Raw genomic sequence first — 25,007 nt, 5'->3', positions numbered from 1 at the left:
CTTAAAAACTGAGAATAAACTGAGGATTGATAGGGGATGGGAGGGAGGGGAAAGTGGGTGATGGGCATTGAGGAGGGCACCTGTTGGGATGAGCACTGGGTGTTGTATGGAAACCAATCTGACAATAAATTTAATATTAAAATAAGTAAATAAATGATCAAAAAAGAAAATATTTTACATTCTATTTACCTACACACAAATCATCTCGTATGATTCTAAAACATAGGATGGTGAGACTGTGAATATAGTTTAAAGGTGAAGGTATTTTCTGTATTGAATAATGATAAGCTCCCGTTATTTCTTCACATCTAAAATGTTTACTGAAAAGATAAAAGAAAAAGCATTATCAGGAAGAGAAAGGCAGTGCTGAGTGCCCAAGTCAGTAGGACACAAGGACACGAGGATTCTCAGGGCATCAAAAACTCATTGCCTGGACCTTGTGTTTTTAGTCCATCTCTTGGTTCCTGTGAGCTGTGATCTACGATATTATGTACCAGAAGTCATGATGTTCTTTCTGGTTGATGTGCCCTGCTGCATTTTCCTCTTTTTCTCACCCTTCTTTGGTCTCTCTCTCCCTCTTTCATATTTTCTTTATTTAAGCAGTTGATAAATGTTTTAGGAAATATTATAAAAATGTCATATTAATATGATGAGGCTCTAAACTAGGGATCAGGACTATTTAGGAAAATGTGTTCTCCAACAGAAACATTTAAAAGTGAAAAAAAGGTATGGAACTGAAATTTAAAGCAAATCACCCAAATACAGACAGATAAAGAAAACAGGGCAAGATAATGGCATCATTCTGAGCTAGTCCTATGCCAGAACTTTTCAAGCAAACTTACCAAACATAAGCAACCGAGAAAGAAAAAATTTCACAAGTGAATAATATAGCATATAACCCTCAGCAAAATCTAATGAAAAATCACCAAGCTGGATTTCAATATAAATTGTTGCTTACAAAACCTGTTTTGCAAATATGTTACTGGTTTTAATGTAAGTTGCTGCATAAAACGTGAACAGTTTTACAACAACTATATTCTATAATTTAGACTTTGAGCTTAGTTGCATGGCTTACTTATGTAACTCTACAAAATGATGAGTCTGGAAGGCTTGAGCTTATAAGGGAAAAATGCCTTCATTTTAGTGATTCCAGTTTAAACTTACAGAAATATCAAATTACTTATTGAAAAATCCCAGATGAAGTAAAAAGGAATGTTCTGGGAAGTTGCCATTGACAGTATGCTGCCCTGATCTTATAGATGTTTGTTTCCCAAGATTACTTAGTGAGATTTATCAGTATTTTAGAAATAAGAAGGGCCAGAGGTCTTTAGCAATCTCATCAGAGAGTTCTAGAGGGGCTAAATTTTTTTTTAAAAGAAGTATCCAATCTAATTTTGTATAAAAATCTGAGAGCTGGCTTCAGCAAACTAACGAAGAATGAAGATAATTAATTAAGAACGAATTAAGAGAATATGACTTGTTCCCCATTGTTCTTCTAACATCCACCTGACTGCCCTGACCTTGGACTGTCTCTGCTACCCATGATTATAGAAGCGAGGTCACAGGAGGAGAACCTGAGGGGGACCTTTCCAAATCATATGAATCCAGGAGCCTGATCTCTGACTTCCAAATAAGGTTAAAGCACAGCTTCATTCACAGATCCTGAAATGTCAGCCAACTTCACCAGCATGAGAAGCGCAATCAAAAAAAAGACTCTGTGCACCAACAGAAATACATCACTCACTAAAATGGAAAGCCATATAGCAACAACTGATGTCAATGGCGATGGACATTTTTAAACAACTACCACAGACTATGCACTCTCGGCGTGCATACTGAGATGAAGGAACACTGTCCTCCTAGAACCGAAATCTGGTGAGTTGGAATCCTATCAACTGGGCAGTAAACTGCGTACAGAGAGGTACCTCTTCCTACCATCTTTACCCACGAACACCACCTTGACCCCCATTTGCAGCTTACCCTTCATTTTAAACTCCCATCTCCTTATTTACACTTGGACCCTTTGAGCATCCTCCTTTCCTCCAGCGAATGTTTGAAACAAAAACACCTTAAGAGGAACAACACTGGGATGCCAGTTTTCACCATTACCTAATTTTTCCAACCTGTAACAAAGCACAACTCATAAAACCAAGAAGGAGCATCATTCCTTGTGTATGTTAAACACTCGTGGTAAACCAATACCAAATTAAGGAGCCCAGTTTCGACAATGCTGTGAATACCCTTCTGGAAACCGCTTGTGAAATGGCACTCCTTGAAGGCCCATATTTCATTAGCTTGGCAAGACTCCCTTTCAAGGTCATTTCCAAATGCTCGTCTTGTGCAGAGCAGCATGCGTGGAGCAGTGCTAGCATGGCACCAGGTCAATCCATTAGTCATTGCTGGAGTGAGCCTTCTGTGGAGAGGCAGCTTGCTTCAAAGTCAGATGGGCTTCTGAAAAGCATGCCAGGAAAACTTTCAGATTTGAAATGTTTCAGAAAAGAAGGTCACAACATCTTCTAATTGCCTACTCTCCTTGCAGAAGGTGGCTTTTCATACTTTACGCAAATATTAATATCTGCCCAGTGTGAAAACCAGGTTAAAAAACGTGGTAAGTGAGTTTGCGCATATGTCTTCAATTGAGCAGAGCACTGAGTGCCAGACTTCAACCAGGCTGATCAGACTGCAGGTCTGTGTAAAAGCCTGAAGTAGTGGAATCTAGTTGCTATGGCTGCAAATTAAACAAATAAATGAGACACCGTGGAATGCAGCAAAATATCTGTGGTCCGATTAGTTCATATTTGCCATATGTGTGAATATCAGCAGTCAAATTCTGAGTTGAAGCAAAGTTCTTTACAAAAGGTGCAAGTGAGGGGAAATGCTTAAAAATAATAAGGGAGATGCGAATTCTACGTCCAAGGATAAATATCTGAACTTTTATATAAACTTTAAAGGAATTTCATTAACTTTTATGCTAGAAGTATATACAAATTTGGTGTTGCTAAAAATACAAGATTTCCACCGGAGCATTTTTCCTTGCAGCTTTAGACAAGGTGTGACGCTAGCTTGTAACTTTGTATATGACAGTAAGGGAGTCATTAGCTCTAGGGAAATTTTAGCTTCTCCGTAAGATTCCTATCATATCCTATTTGACGGAACTGACATCTATCCAGCCTATCAAGTGGCCGGCATTGTACTATTTGCTTCCACGCCAATCTCAGGAATTTCCACAACAGGCTGTAAGCTCCCCACTAGTGGGATTCAGTAGGGAAATTTAAAAAGACCGTTGAACAGCGAATTCTATTCTAACCTCTCAAACCACTTACACTAAACCGTTTTCACAGAATGAGAATAAAACAGGGGCACCTGGGTGGCGCAGTCGGTTAAAGCGTCCGACTTCAGCCAGGTCACGATCTCGCGGTCCGTGAGTTCGAGCCCCGCGTCAGGCTCTGGGCTGATGGCTCAGAGCCTGGAGGCTGTTTCCGATTCTGTGTCTCCCTCTCTCTCTGCTCCTCCCCCGTTCATGCTCTGTCTCTCTCTGTTCCAAAAATAAATAAACGTTGAAAAAAAAAATTAAAAAAAAAAAAAAGAATAAGAATAAAACAGAAAACTCGAGAGGTCATTTGATTCAGATCCCCTTTGTCACGTGTCTGCACCTATTAGAAGAGCTGCAGACAGAAATGGAGTGGCTTTTGGGGTTACCCCGGTCAGAGAAAGAGAATCGAACAAAAAAGACGCTCTGTGATGTGCACGGTAGCAGGGTAGACAGAGAAAAGGATGTTTACTAACTTCAACCTTTGTGTCCTAACACATATAGATAGTAGCATGTGAGGAGTGGCACTTGGACATAGAAGACAATTTGATATATTCCCAGGTCACACGGATTAATGTATGTGATAAGGATGAAAGGGGCCGCCTTAAGGGAAACATTTCCACCCATCAAAGCTAATCCTTGCAACTAGGTTAAAACATATATTAATTAGATCATTAAGGGCATGCTCATTCTCTGGATATGGATATGGCAAGAAAAATAGGAAAAAGTCACCCTTGCTTAGATGAAAAGGAAAATAATCTAAAATGCCAGGAATATTTATCAGTGTCTTGAAGAAATATGTTTGCGAAATATAATGACATTTCACGTTGAAAGGCATCTCTTCACTAGATGTTAACAAAGCTCCACAGAGAGAGGCCCTGGATACAATAAGCATGATGGGTCAGTCAGCTCAGCATTCTCCTTCCAGCCAGGGAGCCGGCTAGCTGTGTGAGCCTGGGCAAGGTATTATACTGGACGCTTGAAGGCCAGCAGATACAGACAGTTCTTCTGTGGAAAAGGGGAAGACTGATTTCGAAAATTGTAAGCCAGTGAGCTTGACAAGGATGCGGTAAAATGGGTCACTGAAGGACTAGGGTATGAAACATAGAGAATTACATGGTGATCCTACATACTGGCCTGAGCTCACTTGGAGAAAATAATCTTATTTCCTTTTCAGAAAGTGTTACCAGTCTGGGAGAGTAAGGAAATACAATAGAAATGCACTCCCTCCATCACTGTTCATTCATTCCTTCAAAAATATTTTCTGAGACCCACTATGTGCCATGCACTGATCCAGAAGATGGGGCTATGGGAGGGAGCTAAGAGCATGTGCCTGCTCTTATTGAACATCCAGTTCCAGACTAATGTAACAATATACTACAAGTAAAGCACAATGGATGCTATAATAGAGGCACATGTGGGGTAGAGGTTCATAAAGAAGAGGTGATCAGCTCTATAAGGGAGAGTTGATGCATGAGAGGACTTGGAGCAAAAAGAGGGTTTTGACTGGGAGATGAGGGCTGGGTGCACACTCAGTCCTGGAATGTCCTGGAGGGCAGGTTTCATTGCCATTCTGTATTGGCTACAGTTTAGCAGAGGGGAACACTGGAGACTCCCTGGAAAAGCTTCACCTTGACAAGAGGTATAAATAGGCTCAGGGAAGTTACCCAGTATTTCTAAAAGACCAGGCATTTTGTGGACAAATTTGGTAGTTTAGGTTCAGATTCAAACAGAAAAAAAAAAGTTGGGTTGAACATTTTCTAGTGTGTTGTCACAGTCTTTCTTTGCTTTTCTTTGATCATTTTTCAACCTGATTTGGATAAAGAAGCATGAGATGAGATGAGGATTTGTGCTGTCTTCATGATCTGGTGCCAACGTAAGGATTTTGGACAATGATTCTGGACCCTCAGGAAGGCTTCTTTTCCCACTTTACCTAAATGTGACCAACACAATGACCCCTTGGGATCTCTAGATATCTAGACTTCCCAGCCAACTTGGAAAAAATCAACACCTATCCTTCGAAGGTGAGTTTTGTCCCCAGTCTACCATCCACTTGGTGCCAATACCATCTTAGAACACTTTTCCTCACCAGACCCCTTGTCTGAGCACTCTCTCTCCACTAGACGTATTCCATTAGTTTCCTGTTTCTCTATTATCCCTGGACATAGTGATAATCTTCAGTAGCCAATCTCTTCTGCCACCACATATGTAGTTTTTATCTAAGTACCTGTCTTGTCTAGAGGAATCAACCATCTTCTCCAAGCACAATTACAAGATGGTTAAAATTTATTGCTCTGAATAATCACTTATTTTGTTACTGACTTTACTCACAGCAGTAGCCTCCAAAGGAACTTCAATTCAGTGGCATAAACTTAGGCATCTCAATTCAAAACAGCGTTTTAGAAATCAATCATATTATTAAATTCCAACATATATTTAATGACCCTCAAAACCTTAGTACTGTGGCTTCCCCAGAGCTCATGCTGTATTCTAGTTGAGTTTAACAAGGTGGAATACACTACAAATACACCTAGAGGTCCTACATTTTGTCTATAAAATACCAAAATAACAACTTCAAATGTTAGCTAAACTACCCACTGGTCGGGTAAAAATGATGTGGAAGTTTCAGTGTATTGTATAATGAAACTACCAAAAAGAGTTAATGGAGCTTGGACAGCACTAATAGGCCAAGACGATGGCTAAATTGCTCTCCTGTGCTCTTGCCAAATCATATGAAACTATAAAAACGAATCTAGACAAGCTGAAGCCTAGTCAGGGGAGACTGAGCATGACAGTAAAGGACCTGTATTCCGTTTTTTCAGTAAACATTTACTGTGTGTGCAGTAATGTCAGAGAATATGCTAGGTTCTGGAGGAAAAGATGGGAGAAAAAAAAACAACAGTTGCTACCCCTTATGGCCTCATAGCCCATTAGGGGAATAAACAAGTAAATAAATACTAATCAAATAATGTGATAAGTGAAATCATAGGTGTCAGAACAGTGTTCTGAGGGCAGGGAGAAGCGACCCACTCAGATGCCTAGGAGACTCGGGACCACTTCATTCACAGGTGGTGTCTGGGAAGGGAATGTGGCAAGGAACCATCAGAACTTCAGATCTTCTAGAAAGGTTACCGAGGCAGCAGTGCGGGGAAAGTCCTGGTGAGGAGATAGCTCGGAGGCAGGAAGATAAGAGATGAGCCTATTGCCTCTGTTCAGTTGAGAGATGATGAAGCCTTGAACTAAAGCCGGGATGGTGGAGAAAAGGGGGCCGGGGCAGCTTTGGCAGCTACTTTGGACATACATCTAATAGGACGTGCCGACTAACTGTGAGGGATGTGGTAGAAAGAGGGGCTTTTAGATGCTTCAGTCATTATTCAAGTGGCAACATGGGATGAGTAACAAGACTGAGGGAAGGGGTTAAGGTAATGAGGTGAGGGGTTAACGTAGTGAATTTGTTACAGTATGTTCATCTCAAGGTCCTTGTGTCAAATGCTGAGCGTGATGCCCCTTAGAAGATGGAACAGGAAGAACCAACTTGGAATGACCAACATTTAAGAGAGACTGAAGTTATGGGGAAGAGCGAGATCCTCTTGGAAGAGAACATGAGGAAAACAATGACAACTGGTATTTGAATCCTGTGGAATGGATGAATGGACTGGGCCAATTTGGGCTGGAGGAAAGAACAGAAGGCTCAGTTCCTTATGAGAGTCTTTCCTAAGCTGAAGACTCCATGGTCTCGGTCCACTGTTGAAGTCCCATCATCGGAGATGCCCAGCAGAGACTGAAAGAGAATCTGCAAAGATACTGTTCAGGTCATTTAGGTGCCACATGGCGTATGGACCCGCTGATCTTTAGAACCACTTCCCAAGTTGAGAGATGATGCCTCTATGATAGAAAATGCAGCTTTGTGCTTCTACTTCACTTTCTTTGGCAGCTATCGCTGATGCTTGCCAAGGTTGGAGCTTCAATTAAAAGGAAACTGGAAAGGATATAGGGATGGACTTCTGCCAACGAGTTGGGTCTGTGGCTAATGAATGATCTGTTTGTGGTAATGAAGAAGGAAGCCAGTTCCTAAGACAACACCTTCGGGCCTGGCCCCTCCTCTCCCCCAGCTATGAACAACTAAGGGCAAATGAATGGGAAACATATGAATGAAGTTTACTTTGAAATATCTATGGATTTAAGGATTAAGGGTAAAAGAGCTTGAGTAAACCACACTTTGGGTTTTGCTGACCCCAAAATATCTGCATATAATTTATAGACCTTATGATGAACTCAAACGACTGCTGGGCCTGCTCATCTATTCAGTGGAGCAAGAAAAAGGGCAGAGTGTATGCCAAATGATATTAGCCTTGAATTCTACCCTTACGTGGAAAATTAGTTTTACACAGGAATTTGTGATGTCAGAAAATTGCTTTAAAAAGCCATGGTCTATTACCCTAGAGAAAAAAAACAACTAATACCCAGACAAAATAATATAGGGAAGAACTTTTCAGTAAATGTGACCCAGAATATGATTTGCCTGGTCTGTAACTCTCAGATGTTCCAGGGACCATGGTGTGTTTTTTGGACATCATTTCAGGCCTTCTCAGGCAGTAGCAGCAATATGATATGTACCAACCGACAAGACCCCCAGGGGGGATAGCAAGTCATGTCTAAGATTTTGCTGCAGTGCAGCTGAGATGGGAGAGTGACATAAAATACAAGCTAGGAAAGAAGTGAATGGTTTGGGGTTGTATTCCGTCAACTACCATGAAAAGGAAAAGACCAAGAAGGGGAGAAGAGAACAAGAGAAAACATGGACACAGAATATTGATAAAATTCATTCATTTCATACAGCAAATACTCATTGTTTTCCATTATGTAGAGGCACTGTTTGAGGCGCTTGGAATAAATGAGTAACTGAAACAAAGATCCCTGCTCTTATGAAAATTATATTCCAGCAGGAGAGGACGGACAATAAGCCATAAGTACAACATAAAAGTAAAGCCATATAATATGTCAAGGATAGTAAGTGCCAGGAGGGGGACAGAGAGCAGGGACAGCGAGGGGACTCTGGGGATATGGGAGTAGTTGGCAATACCTAATAGGCTGCTCAGAGTAGGCTTTACTGAGAAGGTGAGATTGAGCCAATGAAAATTCACAAGGAGAAAGCTATGATCGGTAAAACTGGACATGAAAAAGCTTACACATGAGAACCGTATGCAATAACTGTGAAAGCATCTGCCTCACTGTGGATGGAACTCTTTCTTGTTCCTGGGTCTTTGGGGTCTTATTTGTTTTCTTTGGGAGGTCCATTGAGAGTTTTAGAAAGTGGTTCCCAAGAAATTTCTGACCTCTGCTCCAGTCTTACTTTTATTTTGAAAATTTACAAATATCTTCCAGTTACTTTAGAATATATTGGGAAAATGAGAAAGGTCAGCTTCATTCATATGAAAAAGGAGATAGTCTTCTTTTGACCAACAGCTTATTTTATGAAATATCCCATATCAGGGTGGCACAGAGTTGTGTTATTTAACAAAAGAATAACATCTAATCTGAGTTCCTGAAAAACCAATGATCATCCAAGCAGTATTCAACGCCTTCTCTTCGGAGACAGATGTACAAAAACTTTAGTAATTACCAAATGTCAAAATAATATCGAACGGAATAAATAGTTACCTAAATTAAAGTTCTCTTGAGGATCAGTGACATACAATAAGAAAAACTGACAAATCAAGCATGAAGAGAGGTGGGGTTTATTTTCGTATCTCCTTATTAATTATACGGAGAATGAACAACTGCTGTGATTATGAGAATATCTAGGTCATGTATGCTTAAAGATCCGTGATAATAACAATAATAATACCCAAACTTCTGCAGTGCTTGGCATTCTCAAAGCATTTTATAAACATTAATTAGGTCTTCACTAAGCACAGACACTGTCTCATGGTTGGTTCTTCCTCTTATAGCATTGCTGAGAATCTGCAATCTTTCTAGAGTTTAAATATTTATTTATTTATTGCTTTAATGTATATTTACTCCATTGACAATGCTTTAAACTTGTAATCAGCAGAAGAGAAAGGTTCAGGGATCTGTTTTTGCAACCAAGGAAGAGGCCAGAATAACAATAGTGCTTCTCCTTGTCAGAGTGAACACAGCCTCCTGGGGACCACTCTGTTGGCTGGTGGAACTGTTTCCCCACTCATCTTCTTCCACCTCAAACATGCCATTTCTATACTTTAAAAGTGTAAATATTTTTCTCCTGTAACCACACATTACCTAGCAGGCTTCTTTGCATCTCGTGGGTTTTCAATAAATGTTTGCTAGATTGAATTAAATCAAAGCTCAGCTCCCACAGGTTGTATCCACACAGAACCCAACCTCAATTGTCAATGACTGTTCAAATTACATTTTTAAAATGGATTCATTTTGCTGAAATCACCTCTAGTTTTCTCTTGTCTGCTCATCAGTGGACTGAGGGAAAGAAAGGTGGTAGGAGGATATAAATGTAAGCATGACATTCTTCCAAGTTTCAAAAGCAAACACACAAATACCCTTTTTATCACCAATACTTAGTGAATGCCTAGTGGGCATCATGTGCTGCTCGAATTGCTGGAAATACAAAAAGAAATAGGGCTGCAAGGATAGAACAGTTTTTGATTTTGGCTACTGAAGTGACTCCAGCTAAATGTGTTATATTTTATAGATTTACATTTTTAATTGTAATAAATTAAAATTTTGTGTGTGTGCATGTGCTATTTTAATGGAGCCCTGAGATAAGCTAGTGGTTACACTAGTGAGGTTGTATTACTGTTGCAACTCATCTATTTATCCGTTTCCTCTTCTCTTCAAAAAAAAAAAAATCTAAGATTGCTTGCTGAGAGAAAAGAAGTAGACAATAGAAAAGAAGAGACAGGATACTTTCCTTTAGTTCCAATTGTGTCAAACTTTTGGGTATTTTGGTGTAAATCAAAAGGAAAGTCCTTTGAATTTTAGATCTTGTGAGTCTGTTTTCTAACTGATTTTGTGTTGGGCAGTTGAGTGTTATAAATTCAAGGCTGACTTGGTGACGTCTTCTGAAATGGTGCCGTGACAGACTTACAAACTGCATTTCAGTTTTGCGGTTCAGGGCTCTGGATCCTAAGAGCTGATGCTGACACTCTTCAAGCAATGAGTGTGATTCTACATGTAAGAACAGGGTACACTGTCTCTTGGAATTCTTGTAGTTATAAAACTCTAGGTAGACAATACCAAAAGCCTAAAGGACCATACACCATCTGCATAAATATTTAAAAGTTATAAATTAAGCTAGCAAAATATTAAATAAAATATGTTCTATCCTTCTACATTGTTAGATATATATTTCATAAAGCAAAATAAAAATTATGTGATTGGATGAGTAGAAAAATAAAGGCTTATAGAATTATAAATTACAAACGTATGAGTGGCAAATTACAAAAATTATATTATTTAATATAATATAAATATAAATATTCTAAAATTTTCATTCCTTGCCTTCATTTCAGCAAATTCACCGAATACGTTGTTATAATGGACACTCACAAAATTTAAGCTCTATCGATATTACTAATGTAATGCATTAATTAGAAACAATGTAATTATAATCCAAGTACACACAATTTGAATGTCTTCATCAAAATTTAAACATTCAAATGGATGTAAAAAAATTTAATTGAATTATTTTCATACTTTTAAAATAAAATATTTAAAATTATCTATTTTGAAATAAAATACACATGACAATTATTATTAAACTTTTACATAAAATTTAAATAAAGTTGAAAATGCCTATTTGAGTTTTTGGTATTTCATAAATTTTTTACACATTTTTATAAAAATTAAATTATTCATGATTCCAGCAGTTTATGTTCATATTTTAAGAGCCAATCGAAGGAATCAGTATCCTGCTTAAAGTTACATCTATACAAAGTTAGAGTAATGTCAATTAATATTGCAAAATATTCCTCAGCCCCATACAGGCAACTTCTTTGTTAGTAATTTTGAGACCATGAACTGGAACATGAAGAAAACCAGAGAAATGGTCATTCATCCCTACTAAAGTACAAAACTCACGAGGAGAGACTCTATGGAGCTCTTATTATCTTCGAGGATTTGACATGTCGATTCATTTATCTTTTCTGTTTCCGAAATATTCATATCACTCAAGTTCTCCTTGAATTTCTAAGTAGTGTTTGTCTCCAAGAGTGAGAATTCAACCCATCAAAGTGACTCAAGGGGAAATGATGAGAGTTCAGTTATACCTCTAATGACTGCATCAGTACTTTAGAACCATTCATTTGAAACATTAACTAGCACTTGGATCTGCAAGGGTTGTGATTTATTCTCTGGCCTAAAGGTAATATTGTGCATTTGAGGGGTGTAGACAATAGGCCTAATAGTTAAGGACTGTGCGTCTATAGCACAGGATGCAACCACTGGTTCTCAGTTAAGGCCCTCCTTGTGTCAGAAACTTTGAGCCTTGGTTTCTTCATTTCTGAAAGGGATACCGATTTCTTGTTCATAGCACCACTATGAAAATTAAATGGTATAACCACTGTAGAATACCTAGCACACGGTAGGTTCTCAAAAAAATAACAGCTATTATTACTGACTGGCGAACAATTATGGAAACTGGCTACAGTAGCCCCCCCCCGTACCCTTATTCACAGTTTCAGTTACCCAGGAAAACCATAGCCTGGAAACAGATGCCAGAAGATCAGTAGTAGCCTGAGGCTACATCACAATGCCTGCCTCATTTACCCCATGTCATCTCATCGTGTAGGCATTTTATCACCTCACATCTTCACAAGAAGTGTGAGTACAGTACAGTAGGATATTATGAAGAGAGAGAAATAGCATTCACAGTTTTATTACTGTATATTACTGTGTAGTTGTATGTTCTATTCTGTGATCATTGTTCATTTCTTACTGTGCCTAACTTATAAGTTAAGCTTTATCATAGGTATGTATGTATGTATAGGAGAAAACACAGTATGGTACTATCTGTGGTTTCAGGCATCCACTGGGGATCTTGGAACAGATCCCTCTTGGATAAGGGGGAGGACGACTATATACTAAATTCGCTCATCAATCCAACAAACATGTCTTGATCCTACTGCATGCCAGGTGGGTGGGCAGAGTGCTTGCGGCTGGAGGCTTTACACTGGGAAGGAACACTTAGTGAGGGGGGATACAGACATGTCTAACGGAGACTGGAAGGTCCTTTGCAAATGTAACTGACAGGGGAGCTAATCTGGCCTATGGGGGTGAGGACAGGCTTCTGAGAGATGTTATAGAAGCGAGCAGGATGAGAAGGGATTCCCCAGGAAAGAATGGAAAGAGCATTTGGGGCAGAGGATTGCAAAGACATGGGGTTACGAAAGGCTTTGCACATTCAAGAAAAGTCAAAAGGTGGAGAGGCATAGAGTAACCACATCAAGTCCGTTAGATGGTTACATGAAGCTGACAAGACCCAGCTTATTCGTTTGGAACTGAATCAGAGATGCCACATTAATCCTTCAATAGCGTGGCTCTAATTGGATTCAAAGAAAATGCCAGTTTTCCCAGTTGTGCCACTTGTGATGAGTTGTCTTAGGAAAGGATTAATCAAAGTCCCGCAGCAATGTTTGTTAGTACACACCACTTTTCTCAAAATATACCAAAATTGGGGGCAGAAAGGAAACTGTTATTTTGGACCTATGACGTGTGATTTCTAGCTCCTCTTTCCCCTATAATTTCTGTGATGGGTTGCCCTTTTCACCAGGAGCACCCAGTGACATATTCTAAAAACTGCTGTAACCAAAAAAATGCAGGCTTCTTAGTTAATAACAAAACCGCTCAATTCCAGAGGCAGAACGAGAAGACAACAAAATTTCTCTGAAGAAAACATACCCTCAGATCTTATAAGGTGATGTGCAAACCATCCAAAAGATTTGATCTGAAACATGTGAAGACGACACCATGGCTAAAGCTTCAGAAAGAATCAGACTGAGGAGAAGGAAAAGACCCAACAGTCCCAGGCAAACGCGCTCCAGTGGGGACAGCCTGCCATGGCAGCACCCACTGCTAAGGCCGCCTCCATGCCTGCGGCAGATCTCCCAGGGAAAATAATAGTCTTGCTGCTCCTCCTGGGGAAATTCTCCAAGGAGAATTGTTGCTTCCAACACAATTCCACTCACGTGGGGAACAATGGCCCTCGATAGTTGTATAGGTTGGAAAAGATCCTCAGGCTCCAATAGGGGATAAGTCTTTGAATGGCACAGAAATTAAATTCATCCTGGAATAAGCTAGTTGTATTATCCAACAAAACCAACAACTTATAAACTGTGGGTTCATCTTCTACATAGTTTTAATAGTGACTCAATTTCATGGAAGTTGTTTTTTATTTACATTCAGCATTCTTCTCTAATTATAATCTCTCATAATCCCCATCATTTCACTGCCATTTAGGTAGATTCTATGGAAAGCCTAAATTAGAAAATAGCTCCCTAATAGATTTTTTTTTAATGAAAGGAAATTATTTGTTTTAGTCCACTCACCATTCCGTGATTCAGCCACCCTGGGATAAAATTATCAAGCAACTTCGGGTAAATCATCTCTCTGTCATAGGCATAAATGATCCAGAACACCGCTACAACGAACTGGAAGGGAAAAGAAATCCTTTATTTCAAATTCACAACATACAATTTGTTGGTTATCCATTGTTCAAAGAACCCAACAGAACTGTAGTCTACAGTGAAAGGCGAATCAGTAAACCAGCTAATGACTGGAAAGAGAGATCTAACTTCATTCCATTAGTGGTAATGCGTGGGGTCCTTCTTCCTTCCTTGATCTCCCTATTGTGTTCTCTCAGGCAAAGGGATCTATTTTCGAGGGAAAGATAAATCGTGTCTGTCATCTGGAACAGCTCTCTTCTAGGGCTAATTGGGTTGGTTTGAATCCTCTCAAGAGAGTTTAAAAGTTCACTGGTGGTTTTTTGGATCCCTTTCCCCACTGTACAGAGTCAGCACACATTCAAGAAACTGTAGTGTATTTTCCTTGAACCCATCATGTGGTTTAAATTAATCTTCACATTCTCAAGTTTCCATTTCACCACTAACAGCATTAAAATCACTGCTATATAAAATGTCCCAAAGTCACATTTCCTGCAAATGTATTAATTTATATAGCCTAAGCAGGGGCTTTGGCTGCACTGAGAGTAAAGTGTATGGAACACAAGAATCCTAATTCTCTTGGAATAATTTACATGCTCATCTGGGTTCCTGAGATTTATTTTGACCCATCGGCAACATAGACATCAAAAGAGAGTAGACTACTCAATTTATTCTCTTATCTTTCTTCAAACTAATGGTGAGAGAAGTTCAGATTAAATAAAGAAATGAATGGTCCAAGGTCTTAACCTTCAACTTAGAATTTTAGAGAAAACACAAATGCTTTTGTACACAGTCAATAAATGTAGCATGGAAAAGGAAACAATCCCAGAGGGAGGGCTCAAAGTCTCTGCAGAGTTGTTACATCTCAAAGTAAATGCTACAGTATGATAAAATGCAGATAAATATTAAAAAGAAATGCTTTTTATCTCATTTCTTATAAGTCATCTCCACCCCCACATTTTATTAATAAAAGTAGTAAATATTTTAATGCCACTTTTCGTAAAACTCCCAGTGGTTATACCACAAGCTAGTCATCAGAAAGGTTCCAAAATTCTTTTCCAAGTATGTCAGTTACAACATGGGTAATAGTAGCCTTTTAAAAAAGTTCACCCTCAAAACCTAAGATGTTATGAACATTTCTTGCTTCATAAAACACATTGAAAGATAATTATAATAGGCAACCATAGATTACACACATAGTTTCAATACCAGATTGGGGTCCCTAGTTGTTTATCCTGCTTTTGGGTCAACTATTTTCACTTAGTTGATAAATGCACAAGATGGAAAAGAAAAAAACAAAACTCAAGCCATTAATGTTAACTATCATTATGATCTTTCCAAGCACAATGAGTAATTTTTAAATTATTCACAACTTTGGTTTATTCATTCCACTGTATACTCCAAATGTACTCAATATTAGTGTTACCTGCTCTCAGATCTAAGCCCCAAGATTGCTACTTAAGTAGCATTGCTACTCAAAATGTGGTCCCATGGATCAGCAGCCCCCATATTACCCAAGAGCTTGCTAGATACATTGAATGCCAGGTCCTGTCTTAATATATTCTGATTCTGCATTTTAATAAGACCCTGGGGTCATTCATATCCACATTAAAGCCTGAGATGTCATACTTTGGACACTACTCCAGCCACCTTGAGCCTCCTCCCCCCACCATGGAACGAGGTAGTCACAGAGCCAAGTGGCTGGTCTATCTAGAGCCTCTGCTCTCCTTTTCCAGACCTGGGAAACCATGATCCTAGAATTTCCTGCCCCAGAAGACAAAAGTGTGCTTCAGGGCCTGTGTGGGCCTCCTTCCTGGGTCTGATCTGGAGGACTGACCGCACAATAAATGGGGATAGCCCCTGACCTGAGAGGTGGTTAAGACATATCTGCTTCTGAAGGGTGAGAACCAGTTTTACATTTGGTCTGGAGTCCACATATAAGCATGAAGCTATTTCAATCCTGGAAAGAGCCATATGTGGATATCCCTTCACCTCTTCCATATAATGTCACCTGACAATAGGGCACATCTTCATCACAGTCACAGGTGCCCTCCCACATTCAAGGGGAGGGGATTATATACTTGCTCCACAGGCGATGCAATCTTGGGGCCAACTTAGAATTCTGCTTAGCGTATGCTTCCACTCTTCTTTTCCAAATTGTTTTGGCTATTTTCAGTCCTTTGCATTTCCATTTAAATTTCAGAATCTCAGCTTGCTAATTTCTACAAAAATATCCTCCTAGAATTCTGATTACAACTATACTGAATCAATATGTTCAATTTGGGGAGAAATGATATCCTAACAATATTGAGTCTTCTGTCCCAGGAACATAATTTACGTCCCCATTTATTTAGATCTTTGGTTTCTCAGTTTGTAGTTTTCAGTGAAAAGGATCTTGTACATATTTTTTAAAAAATCTATCACTAATCTATCACTAAATCGATCTATCACATTTCATGTGCTTTTATGTTATTGTAGATATTATTAAATTTGTTTTTACATTCTTTGTTGCTAGTATATAAAAGGTACAAATGACTTTTGTATATTGACACCATATCCTCTATCTTTGCTAAATTCACATAGTTTGAGTAGTTCTTTCACAAATCATTCTAGATTTTTATATGTACATGATCTGCAAATAAAGATAGCTTTTCTTCTTCCTTTACAATTTGGATGCCTTTTACTTCTTTTTCTTTTCTTACTGCACTATGACCTTTAGCGCAATGTTACCTAGAAGTGATGAACAGTGAACACCCTTGCTTTTTTCCCTATCTTAGGAAAGTGTTCAGCCTTTCAACATGTGCGTTTGCTATTAGCTGCATGTTTTTCTTAGATGCCTTTTATCATGTTGAGGAAAATCTCTCCCATCCTACATTTATGTATGTAATGAGCAAGTACTGATTTTTTTCAGATAATATTGCTGTAAAGCCTCAGGTGATCAGATAGCTCTTCTCCTTTATTTTGTTGATATGATGAATTATATAGATTTTTAATGTTAAACCAACCTTTAATACCTGGTCATCAGGTATTATCATTTTTATATATTGCTGGATTTGACTTAATGACATTGTGTTAAGAATTTTTCTCTTGTCTTTATTAAGTGTATCAATCTGTAATTAGGTTTATTTTCTCACAGTGTCTTTTTTTTTTTAAGTTTACTTATTTATTTTTGAGAGAGAGAGAGACAGCATGAGAAGGGGAGGGGCAGAGAGGGAGAGAGGGAATCCCAAGCAGGCTCCACACTGTCAGCATGGAGCCGGATGCGGGGCTCAATCTCACCACCGTGAGATCGTGACCTGAGCTGAAATTGAGAGTCGGATGCTTAACCAACTGAGCCACCTGGGTGGCCCTCATAATGTCTTTTTCTAATTTTGGTGCCAGGACAACGGTGACTTCAAAACACAAAGCGGGAAAAGCTCCCTCCTCTATTTTCTGAGGGACTCTGCAAGATTAGTATTCTGTCTTCCTTACTTATTTGATATGCTTCTCTAGGGGAGCTTTCTGGACTTCTAAGTTTTCTTACGAGAAGATTTAATAATGAATTCAATTTCTTTAATACATATAGAGTTTCCAGGCTTTCTGTGTTCTCTTGAGTTACTTTTAGTCATTTTTGCCTTTTGTGGAATTTTCCCATCTCATTGAAGGTTTTGAATTTATGAAGTGTCCTCAATATTCCGCCATGGAAATCAGCGAATGCTACAAATCACGTATTTTTTTCCCTGGAGAGCCCGTTGTTAATTACTTACTAGCACACCACTGCTGAGAGCTACTTTCTGTTCGCCACAAATGATCATTCATGGTGTCCCGACCACGGGGAAAGCATCGTGGGGTCAATACTTACCAGTGCAATCGGATCAGTCCTTTAACCCCTACCATATATTAAGGGGACTGCATGGATCATTACAAGTGAAGTGACTTTCAAGAAAGTATGCGTCACCTTTCTTAGCGTCACACTAGAAGGTCAGGAGGCCCAGCTAACTGAGCGATCAGCCTTCTAAATAATTCCTGAGATAGAAACATGGCACAGATGGCAGCTTCTTGGCTCCATGCGCTGATATCCTCTTGACAGTATGGCCATCAGCAAACCCAAAATAAGTTTGAACTCTACTACCGGGGCATGAATATGAAACAAAAATAGGTTCTCTGGGACAGGCCAAGTGCTACTGAAACGTTCCACTGTTGTGGCCAGCGATTCCTCCGCGTGCACCTGCTGCTTCCCCGCTGCCAGGACCAGAATACTGTACTTGAACTGAGAGTGGAAGGAGCTCAGGCACTTTCTAGTCCTTCAAACTTCCCAGACAAAGTACTTGTGTTACAGCTGGTCGTTGAGGCCTCGTTTGAACCCCTGGAACAATTAGCAATGAATGCGAAAGAAAACTCGATCCACACTTCACCTCCTTCTATAAGGAGTCTCTTATATGGTATCAGTAGAAGCCGAAGTTAATCAGCTTTAGTCCACTTCTAAGAAGAAGCTTTACTGATCAGTGGGAAATTCTTGGGAATTCAGTAAAACCGATTAGAGCACAAAGGCTGTTGCAGAGAAATTTACCATGAAGGAGGCCAAAGAGAAAAGTCACTTATCTACAGATTGGTCTATAGAGGCCATGATCTCAAACATCCACTGTTGAAGGAAGGAAGGAGGAAATACACGAATACATCTTTAAAGTCTTTAGCTTCAACAGGAAAGGATCCTATGAAAGTGTGTTTCCTTTAAAAGCTAATCTATTAGTACTCAGACTTGACCAAATACCAATTGGGAAAAAAAAAATTTAATTCTGTTTTGGGCTCTATTACTTTGCCTCCAGATTTGCTTTGTTATGATTTGCTTTCCCATCACTTCTTTCTCTGGGAATACGTGCTGCGAGGTAATGTGTAGACGTATTTCCAGTTGCGATTTCTCCTTCCAAACACACAAAGCGCGAGAATAAGCTGTGTGTTCTGGGTGCTAGCTGGCTTTGTCTCTGATGGTCCCCACACAGAGAGAGACTGTCTCATTTTGACAAGGCCCCTGTCTTCCCACCCTCCAGGTCTAGGAGATCCCAAGTCCTTATGTGCTTTCCTGGCTGACCTCCCTCCGCCCACACCCTCAAATGCAGCAATGCTCAGTGAAGCACAGACCCCTCTGGAACGTTAGAGTAACTTCTGTTCCAGGGTACAGTTAGTCTCCAGTATCCATTCCTGGAACCGTGACCCAGATGCCTCTACTTGTAATTATGAGGCTACGAGCACCGTTACATTTTTCACTCTGTACATCATGCTCATATTACCTTAAAACCAGAATCTGCATTTAGAGTGTTCCTAAAACACACATCACTGCCTTGTTTCACAGCCTTCAACTATATTTACCTATCCATTTAAGGTAAATAAAAATATCCATATTGACCTACATTTAAGTCCTTAATTATCTCTTCCGACTGAGTAAATAACGTGAGAATAAAAAAACCCAGCTCTCATGGTGCCCATGTGATTTGACGCCCGCCTTTCTCTCTGACCTCCACTTGTACCACATTCTCTCTGGCTCCCTAGGCTCCGACTGGCAATTCATCCCTAAAACTCATTAAACTCTTTCCTGCCTCAGGGTCTTTGCATTTCCTACTCTTAATGCCAGGAATTCTCTTACCCCATTTTCACCTGGCTGGATTCTCTGTCCCTTCAGGCCTTGGGGGAGACCTTGCCATTGACTCCACTGCAAGTTATTTTCCATCACAGACCCTGAGAGAAAGTAAGCTGTTGTTGTTGTTCCCTTGTTCATTATCTGGCTCTTTAAGAGGAGGTGAAGTGTCAAAAAACAGGAACTTGTCTGTCTTGTTCGCAGCCTTTTCCCCACTGCCTCGCACATAGCATGTTTGGGATGAAACTTCCCGGAGTAAATGAATAAAGATGTGTTGCTGCTTCCTGTATGTCTGTCAGGCTCCACATCTCCCATAGGGGAAAGTACCCTTTCAAGCCTTCAATTTGCTTCCTAATGACCTAAAATTCCTTTTTTATGTTCTCCATGTTTTTTTGTCCTCCTGTCTCTGTGGAAGAGAAGCCCTTCTTTCCAGGGTCATTCTTCCAGCCCATCTCTTCTCAGACTTTCTACCTGCTGGCCCCTCCTTCACCTGTATTAATCTTCTATCACCCTGAAATAATCCTTCTCTGGACTTCTGGATCACGATGGAAGTAGTAAAAGCTCTCGTTCCCCAAATCAACCAAACACAAGGAGAATGAGAAACAAAGTGAAGCCAATGCAGTAGGAAACACTGATCATCCAAATATCAGTCTTTTCGACAGGTTGCTAAGAACTGGGAAAATTGAGCCGGGATGAGACAAGACTCTGATGGAAGAAACAAGATCCAAGGGTTCTCTGGTCAAGCGAGCAGAACAGAGAGATCGCTACAGGCGGCATACTCTAAGGGACACTGAATGACCCTTGCTGGGAACAGGAGGAGGTCTGAGATGCATGGGAGCACCAGGGAGACGTTCCAATCCCTGCGTGGCTTCAGGTGTCAGCAGTGGTGATGCTAAATGTGGGAACAGGCCAGCGTATCATCTCTGGAGAAGCAGGATGTGGAGATGTTAGGTAAACAAGAAAGGATCTGCGGTGGCCAGCCCGCACGCTCACCTGACCAACACAAAGCTTCCCGTCACCATATAAAATGGTTGTGATCAAAACGAGTCAAGGAGAGAGAGATGAGCGTAGCCACTCTCCAGAGGAGGTGGTGGTGGAAAGTAGGCAGAAATTCAAGCTGCCCTAGCTCACTTCTGTCCTTGCACAAAGAGCTGGCTCAGAAAGAACACACCCATTTGAGGATGAGTAATCATAAGAAAAGAAATAGCATGGAATGTATTCATAAATACCACAAAAGGGAGAGCGAGCGAGAGAGAGAGAGAGAAGGGGACTATGACCTCCCCCGGCAAAAGGCACCTGAACAAGACAAACCAGAAAAGTTATTAATTAATGATCAAATGATTCTCCATTAAAGAAAAGAGGTCAAAGATGAAAATTTGAGATTAAATAAAGAAGACAGACAAGATAAGAGGGGAGAGTTTAAGAAATAAAGTATAAAAATATAAAGCCACATAAAACTGAAAGTCACATTATAAGCAGCAAAAGGAAAACCTGCTTTTGGTTAAGATGGTTGGGGGTCAGCTTTCTGCAGTGCTGTGGACTAGATACACCGAAAAACCCTCCCACTGGGAAACACTAGGTGCTAAATAAATTACAACAAATATACCTTCAAATGTATTGCTGAGCAGACAAGAAAGGAAGGGAAGTCACTGGGAGTTAGTCGGGGGGGAAAAAGACCCATACGGACAAGAACAGAACAGAGACAAAACCAGAACAGTAGCAAACACAGAAACTGGGGCTGCCCTGGGGGCAGATGGCCCTACTAGAATCAGAGAGCTCCCTGCATGGTGGCCACGGGCATGGATGAGCCAGGCCTCGGGCCCACGCAGATTGGTGGAGCGGGCCCTGAGGGGTCAGAGCTTCAGTGAAAGGGCAGGCTAGAGAAAGTGCCTTCATCAGGCTGGATATATTGCTTTCTAGTCCGAATTGCTAAGATTTTTTTTAAAGTCAAAAACATTTCATTTCACTGAATTTTGTGCCACTCCGAGATCACCATTTTTCGTCCTTCATCTTTGATTCATGTAAGCTGAGTGTGGTTATTCACAACGACTGCAAAGTCAGAGAACAGCTTTTATGCCCATATCAAGTAACTGTGGTGGATACTGTAGTGCCTCTCCCTGATCCCCTCTTCAGGGTCCATGCGTCCAGCCCCCAGATGTTGGGAATATTGGTTTTTGGCCACTCTTGAGCTGCATCCCCCTCATTGGGAACCGCCTTGCGCGAAGTCAGGCCCCTTCCCCAGGGGAAGTCTGAATCCAATGACTGACTGATGCAAGGAAACAAGCTCCCAGCCCCTCTGTCTCCACTCAGGGAAACTCTAAGATCCCAGGATGCCTGTTACAACTGCAGTGTGGACCATCCTGCCCTTCTACCCGCTACTGTCTTCCTCACTTCAGAACAGGTGTTTCTCCCAAGAACCCCCTTCTGCATGTGCTCTCCAACCCTGAGCCTGTTCATAGGAAGCCCAATCTAAGACCATGCCATGCATGGATAAGCACAACAGACAGACATATTTAAGCATGAAAACATTCGTAATACATCACTATAGAGAAATGCATAAAAAGTAAAAATTATTTGTAATCTCGCCCTGTATAGACAGTCATTGTCAAAAGGATACGTAATCCCTTAAAAGGTCTTTTCCTATGCATGTAAAGTGCATTCCATTCATTATTTTAGAAAATTAGATCATACTTTGATTAGTCTCCTGAAATTTTTTTTAAGTTTATTTAGAGAGGGAAGGAAAGAGAGAGGGAGAGAGAGAATTCCAAGAAGGCCCTGTTCTGTCAGGACAGAGCCCAGTGTGGGGCTCACAAATCATGAGGCCATGACCTGAGCTGAAACCAAGAGTCAGACACTTAACTGGCTGAGCCACCCTCGTGCTCCTATCTTCTGCGGTTTTTTAACTTAAGGAAGTTTTAAGGTGATATCCCAGTTTTCTTAAGCACTTCATAGTGCCACACTGTATGATTATGCACTATAATTACTCAAGCACTCACTAAGGCATATGTATATTCATTACAAATAGCACAATTTCCAATAATGCTGCAATGCTTTGTGATGTGTGTGTTTTCATGCACCCAAATCATGAGAACCTCAGAGGAATAAGTTACTAGAAGTGAAGCTCCTGGATCCGAGGTCACCATTGCCTTTTGAGCTGACTTTCACAAAGGCTCCTCTGTCATTCCCTGCTCCCAGTGCCTACTGCCTTTACCCCGGTTCCAGGCCACGCTGTCCCTGTCCTGGACTATTGCCGTAGCCCCTTGGCTAGAGCCACTGGCATCAGTTTCTTTCAAATTCTATCCATGCTTTATCTTGGCCTCAGAGTTATCTTACTAAAAACATTTAAGAACTTCTCAGTTTAAAACTTCCAATGGCTCCCCCTTGCTTGCAGAATAAAATAAAAACTCCCTTTGTGATCTGGTCCCAAATTCTCTTTCCAGTTCCCTTCCAGCTTCTTCCAGGAACCCAGTCAACAGAATATGTATAGTTTCCCAAACTTACCACATACTTCCAAGTATCCATTCCTTTCTGCTTTTTGTAATAGCAGCTTGAAATGCACTACATTTTTTTCCAAAATCCAAGCTCTATCAAATGTTAGATATCAGTTGTGCAGCTGTCCCCACCACCTAAAAAAAAACCCTACAATTTCTCGTCAAAAGTAATTACTTTTTTCCCTGACCCACTTCAGGCCTCTGCTTATAACATGAGCCCATTTAACTATCTCCTATGTGTCCTTTCGCTTGCTGGCCCCTCTAAGCTGCTGAAGGCTCCGTCTACTCTCCAGGCCCCTCATTCGCTGCCCTGTCTGCCTGGAATGCCTCCCACCACCCCTCCCCGCTCATCCTTACCATGTAGAAGGGATCAGAAATAGCATAAGCTCCAAGAAGCCTCCCCTGAGTTGTCCCTTTTTCTTGCATGTGCTCTCATAGCCCGTTATGTTTTTCCTTCATAAAGCTAGGCATAATCGTGATGAAATAAGTGACTGTGTAATTACTGGTTTCTCTTCCCAGTGGGATGTGAACTTGATGAGAGAGCAAGGACCAGTTGATTTCCTCTCTGTTGCATCCTCACATCTCCCTTGGCGCGTTCTATGTTTATTTCCTGGCTCTTTATTTTGAAATAATCAAAGACTCGCAAGAAGTTGAAAAATAATACAGAGAGTTCCTGTGTATCCTTCACCCAGCTTTCCCCAAGGATAACATCTTACACAAGTATGGTACATTTTCAAACCAGAAAACTGACATTGGCACAGTACTATTAACAAAACTATAGACCTACAGACCTATTCAGATTTCACCAGTTTTTCCAGCCACTCATTTTTTGAGGGGTGTGTTGTACCATGCAATTTTACCACATGGACACATTTCTGGAACCTCTACCGCAATCAGGATTCGGAAGAGTTCCATTACCACAAAGTCCCTAATGCTACCCCCTTAAGAGTCACACCCTTCCCCAACCTTGACCCCAGCCACCTATGGATCTGTTCTCTGTCAGTATATTTTAACATTTTGAGAATATTATATATTCTGGCTTATACTTTTTTAGTTTGTACTATGTATAGGTCAGGGGCTTCACAAGCAAAATATTATTTAAGAGTTACAACTACCCTGAGGCAGCTACTGTTATTTTTATGGTTTTATGGATGAAGAAATTAGCTTCAGAGAATTTTAGTAACTTTTCCAGGGTCAAAAAGTGGCCAAGCCAGAATGTAAGGCCAGACAATGAAGACCCCAGAGACAATGCTTTTAACCTTTCTTAATACTTATTACACATAATAGCATACTCCTTTGAAGGAATTAATAGTTGAATGAATGAATGATTAAATGTCAAAGACAATTTCATTTCTAAGTCCACTAGCAAGGCCTGCATACAGCAGGAATTCAATGAATGTTTGGTCGAGTAAAATCTTTGGTTAATCATTCTAGAAAAATCAAAAGAAAAAGAAAGATGGTGACATGTGGAGAAAAATCTCCAAGCTGCTCTTCTGGATCAGCCATGACATACAAACCCATAGGACAGTAGCATGGGATGCAGAACAAATCAGGAGAAGCATTCTTGTCTTCGCTAGTAATAAATGCATTAGTGGAATCTCAAGCATCTCAACAACAATTATTTGGCCAAGTACGTCTTCCCTCTGGCAAATTCATATTCACAGGATAGAGAAGTAGACTATTTGCTGGTCCTAACTGATATTCAGGTCTTGTCTTGCACCTTGGAGCCATGCACCCTTCTTCCTTCCTCAAAGCTTACTTAATAAGCTCCCGTCTAATTACTCTCATGTCATCTTTGGGATGTGAGTCTTCCCCCAGCATACCAGCTTATGGGGCGGGGTGCCTCTGACCTGACATCCTCAGACTCTTTCGCCCAGGGTCATGCCCTGTGTCATCCCTGTGCCTCCAGGCTGAAACCACACCAATCAGGCCACATTCTT

The 25,007-nt window shown here is 40.4% G+C and overlaps 1 protein-coding gene across 5 annotated transcripts in view; it reads right to left on the bottom strand.

The window, feature by feature from the left end:
• AIG1 (androgen induced 1) overlaps positions 1-25,007 on the bottom strand; it is a 241,709-nt gene that overhangs the window by 143,315 nt on the left and 73,387 nt on the right. For all 5 annotated transcript variants that reach the window (XM_007096365.3, XM_007096364.2, XM_042987243.1 and 2 more), the window contains exon 3: positions 13,852-13,953. In XM_007096365.3, coding sequence (XP_007096427.1) covers positions 13,852-13,953 — 102 coding nt within the window. The remainder of the gene's footprint in view (positions 1-13,851; positions 13,954-25,007) is intronic.

The sequence above is a fragment of the Panthera tigris genome, chromosome B2, assembly GCF_018350195.1.
Source record: "Panthera tigris isolate Pti1 chromosome B2, P.tigris_Pti1_mat1.1, whole genome shotgun sequence".
In the NCBI taxonomy this organism is placed as follows: Eukaryota; Metazoa; Chordata; class Mammalia; order Carnivora; family Felidae; genus Panthera; species Panthera tigris.
This window is presented reverse-complemented; position numbering and strand designations above follow the sequence as displayed.